General features: G+C 51.7%; 1 protein-coding gene across 5 annotated transcripts in view; it reads right to left on the bottom strand.

The window, feature by feature from the left end:
* Nucleotides 1-1,800: 1,800 nt before the first annotated feature.
* ESRRB (estrogen related receptor beta) overlaps nucleotides 1,801-7,852 on the bottom strand; it is a 176,478-nt gene continuing 170,426 nt past the window's right edge. For all 5 annotated transcript variants that reach the window (XM_007184514.2, XM_057542132.1, XM_007184513.2 and 2 more), the window contains one exon: nucleotides 1,801-5,534. In XM_007184514.2, coding sequence (XP_007184576.2) covers nucleotides 5,290-5,534 — 245 coding nt within the window. In that variant the 3' untranslated portion in view covers nucleotides 1,801-5,289. The remainder of the gene's footprint in view (nucleotides 5,535-7,852) is intronic.

Here is a 7,852-nt window from a genome sequence, read left to right as displayed (position 1 = left end):
CTAGTTCCCTGACCAGGGATTGAACCCGGGCCCCCTGCATTGGGAGCATGGAGTCTTAACCACTAGACCACCAGGGAAGTTCCTCCTTTTAAAATTATATCCCAACCCCCCATTCTTGATCCCCCGTATCCTGCTTTTTTCCCCTCATGGAACTTATCACATTCTAACAAACTATATAATCTGGTTATTATTGTGCTCATTGTCTCTCTCTTTCTCCCACTAGACTGTGTGCTCCATGAAGACAGAGACTGTGCTTGTTCTCTTTACTGATATAGTCTCTCTGCCCAACAGTGCCTGGCACAGGGCAGACCCTCAGTAAATATTTGTTGAATGAATGAATGACCCTCAGTTGTGTTTTTTCCCCTTTCTTTGAAGCTTCAATTCTTTTGCTAACACGAAGGGGGGAATATTTGGAGAACGAATGAAGAGAGGTAAAGAAATGGATGAGGGTTAAGTCTTTGAAAAAACGAGCTATTAGCTAGTCTGATCACAATTATCTAGACAAATCAAAGACGTAGTACAGAAAATCCTAAAATAGTCCAATAAAAATTTCTATTTTGATTGCATTATATGATGCTCTGGTTGACTCTTTCCTAATTATTTTTTCTTAAGGTAGTAGCATGAATACCAGCTGTGTGTTTGTGTACACACATGTACACATGCACCAGATGTAGGTGAATTGGGAATTTACCTAAAATAATCCACAGACCAGGTACTTTCATTCCCACAAACACTTTATGAATTAAATGCACAAGACTTGCTAGGTATTGAGTTCAAAGACTGCCATGTGGATCTTCTCTTCCAAGAGCTTCAGGAAACTTACAAAGAGCCCACTGAAAGTTGACCAGACCTTGAGTTGTCTAGGTGTGTGGGTTCTGTGGGCATCATGATTGGTTGTCACCTGCTAGACTTTCAACCTAACCCTTTTGGTGTAGCAGCTAGACTGATGTGTGGGACTGGTCCCACCCCAAGGTGGTCACAGTGATCCATTAAGGGATAGGCACAAAAGCCATTGGGATTTAGAATGAAGCTCTCAGATATTTTCCATGGTTGTAGGAAGAGATTTTTTTTCTCTCTCCCCATGATGCTAAATAAAAATCTGGCAGCCTTCTTGCTACTATGAAAGAGGCTAGCTTGAGGACAAAGCATACAGACAGAAGAGGGCAGAACTGAGAGAATCACAGATGTAGAGCCAGAGCCCTACTGACTTTGTGAACCTCTGGATCAAACCCTGCCTGAAGCCTGCTCCACTTTTAGACTTCACATATATCCAAGGCAATAAGCCCAGTAAGCCTTATAAGCTGCGGTGTCTTAACTTGCAACAAAAAAAAATCCTGATATAGTCCTCTCGATTTCTTTCAGGCCCTCCCTTCTGACTCTCACAGGTCCTTAGTGTGTCCTGGTACAACACGTGGGCTTTCTGCACTGTCTGCGTCATGTGCATGCATACACAGATGCATTTCAAAATCCTAAGGCAATGAAATGTTTTTGGTTCACATATACCTGATGCTCCATTTCTCTGACATTAATAAAAATAATAAAGGGCCTCACCATTAATATTAAAAGTCTGAAAAGAAGTAGAAGTCGTTCTCAGACCTGTATCACACTGCTCAAGTTACGTTCCTGAGTTTTGCTGCTGAATACACATTTTAATGCTCACTTGAATCCCCAGAGGACCCTGAGGCTGAGCTGGCTCTCGATGGTCTCTTCTAGCATCAGACTGAAACCTGAGGGCAGTGCTGTCCAGGGGACAGCCAACCAGCAAAGATAATGTGTGAAGAAACTCTCCAATAGGCTGTTCCTTATTTATTAGATTCCAGATACATGGGACCAGGATGGAAGCATCCTAGGGTGTTTGGGAGAACACATACAGAGGTGGAAGTACGTACAGGTGGGTGATGCAATGAGGGACCGCCATTTTAAAAAATATATACATCTTAAGAAGCCATTCCAGCCATATTATCATTATTAGAAAATAAAACAATCTCCACATAGTGCTTTTCTTTGGTGCTCTTCCGTGGGCATGGGCCCCTCTGTCTTCTGGTCACAAGTTTGTCACTACTTCCCCTTGCCACAAACCCCTCCACCTTCGCCAACTGTGCAGGGGGAGGGGAGAGTCTGGAGGGAAGGGAGGCCCCTGACACAGGGGTGGGTGCAGATTCTGGCTCCTCTAAGGCCCTGCCATGACCTCCCACCCAATGTCCTACTCTGGTCTTCCTACTTGGTTCTTAAATTGTGCCCTGGGAAATCACTGAAGTTTCCTCTATGCCCAAACTGGGAGCCACCATCAAGGTTCACATGAGACAAAACCAGTCTAGAATCTTTAGAAAGGGTGGGGACATGGGGACCAAACAAAACCCAGCCAATACCACCTTCTCCATGGTTGGATTTTTTTCATTTTATTTCTTGGTTCATTTCAATGACCTGTATCATGAGAGTACAACTGAGAAGGGCTATTTCCTCTTTACAGATTTTCCAGGAACAGCGGATTTGCGGGTAAACTTCAGTTTTGTTCTGTTTGGGGGGATGGGGTGTCCTAAACTCTCCTTGCTCCACTGTCTTCCACCAAGTCAGGGCCCTCCCTCTTCCCAGGGAGGTCCCAAAGCTGGCTAGACTTCCAACTAAGAAGTTGGCTCCTAAACTTTTTCTCTGAATGCCAATGGATCCATCAAGTACACACCAGGGCCCTTCCCATTGGACAGAATTCTCATCATTACTGATACATTTCCTGTTGCCACTGGAGTTTTTTTAAGTGTAAAAGCAGCAGCAGCAGGATCCACCTCATTAGCACCAAGCCATCAGGACCACCGCCCCCTCTTTGCTTTAAAGGGGCTCGGATGCCGGGACACTTGCAGATGTACGCGATCCGGCGAGGCAAAGCCGCCCTGTGTACAGAACACCCACCCACCGCAAACCAGTTGCTGCACTGTTAGCCAGAGATGCTTTTTCTAGAAAAGATCGACTGCAAAGGCCAGTTGTGCACAAGCCCCTGCCGCAGCTCACAGCTTGGGTCCTCACGCTTGAGCAATGACACTACAGAGAACAGGGTGATGAGGTTCGACCCTCTGCCCCACCTCCTCGAGCACACAGCACAGTGAGGGGCTAGGGGAGGCTCCCACAGAGCAGACCCGAAGTTCTCGCACCGTGCCATCTCCCTAGTCCAGACTTCATGGCATGGCCTCCAGTGGCTAAGTTAGGCCTGGGTTTTACCCCTGGTCCCTTAGAGGCACCTGTGCATCTGTCCGCCCAGATTGGAGACTGCACAGAGAGCTAGGGCTGAAGCATCCCAGATCATTCCAATGCTGACTGACAAGTGACTGTGGCCGTCCCCACAGGCAAAAGGGAGGGGGGCACACTTTGCTGGTCTGTGAAGTCTCTTGGAACCCCTGACATTTTCTATGTGAAGGTATCTGAGAGTAGCTGCTAGGATTTAGCCAACCCTCCTGCCTAGGGTGACCTCAGCACGTCCCAGCAAAAGTTCAGAAGGAGCGGCGTCTGGGGGTGGAGAGGTGGAACCAGCAGTAGCTGCTTCCCTTGGAAAGCTGCGAGGTTGTGGAGGAGGGCACCTGGCCTCCTGGTCCTAGTGACAGGTGGGTGGGATCTGCCTGCCTCTCCAAGTGATGAGAGGTCGGGTTAGAATGTGTGTGGATTCCCCAGGGATGTGCCCCAGGGGGGGTGCTCTTATCCCTGCTTTAGAAGGCAGCTGATTGGAAGAGCTTCTCCATGATGCTCAAAACCCTTCATCCTCGGGAGATCCTCTGAGCGGCCCTCCGTCAACCCCGTAAGCACCGGACGGCATGTTCAAGGCTGCCCCCGACCTCCCACAGGTGGGTGAGAACAAACTTTCATGGCCACTCGCAGAATTGGATGACCAACTGTCCCCATTTGGGCAGGACTGAGGGGTTTCCTGCGAAATGGACTTTCAGTGCCAGAACCGGTCCTGGGCGAACTGGGCTGGCTGTCACCTTACAAAGCAGCCTGGAGGACTGATGGGGGGCCGGAGTGGTTGTCCTGCCAGAAAGCTGGTCTTCTAAGTGCACCCAGGGAGCTACGCTACACCTCCTTAGTCCAAGGATGGCAGGAGCAACCCCTCCTGTGGCGCTGACTCACCCAGCCCTTGGAATGCAGGGGAGGGGGCTTCGGTGTCCACTGCCCCTGGGTACCAGGAAAGATCAGGCAGGCTGGTGACCTCCACTGAGCCTCTGTCTTCAGGGTTCCCCCGCCTGCTCATCTCTGCTTCTGGGCCTTTCTGTGCTCTGCAAAGATTGGTTTGGGCCTCTCCCTATCCTGACCCGGTCCTCCCAGGGCTGCCAGAATCAAGTGCCCAGGGTGGTCTCAGACGGGGTCAGGTCCCTGCATATCCCTCACTTCCCAAGGCCTACCTGCTCTGGACCCGCCCCCGGGGAGTGGGAGAAGCCAGAAGAAGGGGGAGCGCCGGGGAGTCTTGCCTGGGCCCTGCTCTTCTCTGAGCCAGCACCATTCCCACCTACGGGCCCTGAAGTCTTGGCTGGCTGAACCCACTGTGGGAGTGAGCTCTGAGGTAGGGCAGGAAGTAGCAGCAGGGCTCCTGGGGGAGAGAGGGGGAGGACAGGCCCTGGGGCCGCAGTGACAGGCAGGCGGGGACGCACCGGGGGGCGGGGTAACCAGGAAAACGCCTGAGTTCTGGCAGCTACTCTCCTGATAGTGAGCCGGGCCTGGGAGCCTAGAGGAAGGATGGAGGGAGGGAGCCGTCTGGACTGTGGAAGGCGTAGGGCCTCTTGAGGGACCCCACAGAACCCCAGAGTACGCAGCAACCCTGCAAGAAAGCAACTGCCCTCTGGGAAAGGGAAACCTCCAGAAGGTACCCCACTTGAGTATGCCAGAGTCCTGGGCGCTAAGCACTGCCCACCCAGGCCATGGACAGAGGACAGGGGGGTCGGGCATGGGGTTAGGAAATGTGTTATGTTAGTGCTGCCTCTTGGTGATTTGGCAGGGAGAGGGGGCACTTCCTCGGTGGTCTCCAGCCTCAGGGGAGTCAGCTCTGGCCCAGGCCTCAGCGTTGCCCGTGGCGGAGGAAAAACATACCAAAGAAAAAGCCAGTTACAGATGAGCCCCGCGCCCTGCCCTCCCGTCCCCGTTCCCTACCCCACAGCACCCAGAACTCCGCACACAGCCAGGAGGCGAGGAGCCCCTTCCTCTGGGACTGCTCGTGGCCATGATACAGGACTTGAATGTTGAGGCTGGTGGCTGTGGAGGTCTCCCCGTTGGTTTGTCTGTCCTTGGGTGGGAGTCGGTCCTTGTGCCAGGCCATCAGACCTTGGCCTCCAGCATCTCCAGGAAGAGTTTGTGCATGGGCACCTTGCCTTGCAGTTTGATGCTGTAGAAGTGCTGCACGGCCTTGGCAGCTGTCTGCCGAAGCAGGGGCAGCGTCAGCAGCAACTTGCCCGTCCTCCGCGGCTCCTCGTGGCGCTGGCTCAGCTCGTAGTCCTGCAGCGCCTCGTGCAGCAGGTCCTGCAGCTTCTGGACCGCCTCCAGATCCTCAATGTACATGGAATCTGTGGACACAAGGCAGGGCATCAGCGGGCGTGGCCGGACAGCACTGCCCTGGGCGTGGGGGCCACCCCGGGGTCCTTGATCTCTGCTTTGGAGCCTTCCAAATCCTCGCTTTACAGAGAAACCCAGGCTCAGAGAGGTTAAGTTGCCAGTCTGAAGTCACAGAGGCCAATGACAGAGCTGTGGTTCACACCCAAGGAGAGATCTGTATCCCTGGAGGACTTTTCTTGAGAACCCACCAAGAGGTGGCAGTGGAGACCCTGAAGGGCTTAAACACGAGCAGACCTGTCATTGTCCTGGAGGTGCCAGGTGGACTCTGGACCCAAACTGGTGGAATTGTAATCTTGCATCCCTCACCTGCTAGCTCTGTGACTTTAGGCAATTTATTTAATTTCTCTGTGCCTCATTGTCCTAATTTTTTTTTTAATAAATTTTTATTTATTTATTTATGGCTATGTTGGGTCTTTCATTTCTGTGCAAGGGCTTTCTCTAGTTGTGGCAAGCGGGGGCCACTCTTCATCGCGGTGTGCGGGCCTCTCACTATCGCGGCCTCTCTTGTTGCGGAGCACAGGCTCCAGATGCGCAGGCTCAGCAATTGTGGCTCACGGGCCCAGTTGCCCCGCGGCATGTGGGATCTTCCCAGACCAGGGCTCAAACCCGTGTCCCCTGCATTGGCAGGCAGATTCTCAACCACTACGCCACCAGGGAAGCCCCTGTCCTAATATTTGCAAAGAGATAATAGCCATACCTACCTCAAGAGGTTAAATGAGTTAACATAGATCAAGGGCTTAAAACAGTACTTGTCACAGAATAAGTGCCCAGCTAGTGGTATCATCACCACCACCACCACCACCACCATCATCATTAACACCATCACCATCATCATCTTATCACCACCATCATCACCTTCATCATCATCATGATCATCATCGCCATCGCCACCCTCCTAACCATCATGACCGTGATGATCATCATCATGATTATTATTGTTACCGCTGCCACTAGGCACCAGCTCAAGCCTTCAGTGCATTCACTAACCTTACAAAATAGCTGTTACAGTATACATACACAGATAAAGGGGCTGAGCTCTGTGTCTGGGTGCCCTGTGGTGGGGGATATGGGGGGACTAAGATAGCATGGCTGGACACATGGGGCACAGTGACGGAAGATGCTCTTGGGAGTTCTATAGAATCCTGGGGAGGGCTTTGGACTCAGGCCATGAACTTCAAGTGAAATTTACCTAAACCCCAGAGGGGCAGGGAGGTGCCTGCTGACAGCTGGGTCTGAGCAGAAGCAAAGTAGAACCCACTTCATGGCCTTGGGGAAAATAACCAGCCCTCTTCCGATGTGCCTTGAAGATATCGAGCCACCGCCCTGAACTGCAGCCCCCAGCGCCTGCCAAAGGTGGGAGGGTAAGGGTGCATGTGAATCAAGGGAACTTGAAGCTCTGGGTGGGTTGTCAAGGAAGACTGGGCAAATTTCCTGCATTCTTCAAAAAAAGCAGGGCAGTTCCTTTGCATGCTGGGTTGGTTTAGATACCAGACTGCCAAGGGCAGTTGTACCAACTGGCTAACCCCAGTAATTCCCTCTAACATTTTGGATCCATACTCAGCCCATGCCTCCAAGGGTCCTGTCTCTTTTTCTTAGCAGAATAGCAGTAGAATGAGCTGGATAAGACTCTGGAGCCTCAGATGCTGTGTGACTTTGGCCAAGTTACTTAGGCTCTCTGAGATTGTTTCCTGTCTGTGAAATGGAGCAAATGAGAGTGCCTACTTCACAGGGTAGTGGTGAGGGTTAAATGAACTAGCACGTCATCAGGCACTAATAAATGTTGTTACTATCATTGCTGTGAAAACTCAGACTGCAGGACACTGCTCTTGCAGGGCCGGCCCCATACCTAAGACTCTTCTACATTTTTCTGCTCCCTGTTACCAAGGCGGTGAGGACTCTTCCTTTGCCAGCTGGGGTGAAGCGTGGCTGCATTCCTACACTCTTGGCTGATTCCAGAGCGTGCAGCCAAGATGCACTGGTCCCTGGAAGGCTGGGACCTGGCCATCCAGATTCCTTGCCTCCTGCCAGTTTCCTCTCCCCACCACCCCACACTCCCCAAGGAGGCCAAAATTGGCAGCTGCCTTCGACCAAAAATGAAATAAAATAACATTGGAAGATTAATTCCTTTGCAATCCATCAGCGAGTCTGTATCGATGGCATTGATAAACTGTTAATTACAAAATCAATGGCTATGAATTTTTTCTGCCGTCCGGGAGCCTTGGAGAGGCCGGGAGGTGGGGCAAAAGACATCCAGCAGGCTCCGAGGGGG

The sequence above is a fragment of the Balaenoptera acutorostrata genome, chromosome 3, assembly GCF_949987535.1.
Source record: "Balaenoptera acutorostrata chromosome 3, mBalAcu1.1, whole genome shotgun sequence".
Lineage (NCBI taxonomy): Eukaryota > Metazoa > Chordata > Mammalia > Artiodactyla > Balaenopteridae > Balaenoptera > Balaenoptera acutorostrata.
The sequence above is the reverse complement of the archived record's forward strand: the minus strand, read 5'-3'. Positions and strand labels throughout refer to the sequence as shown.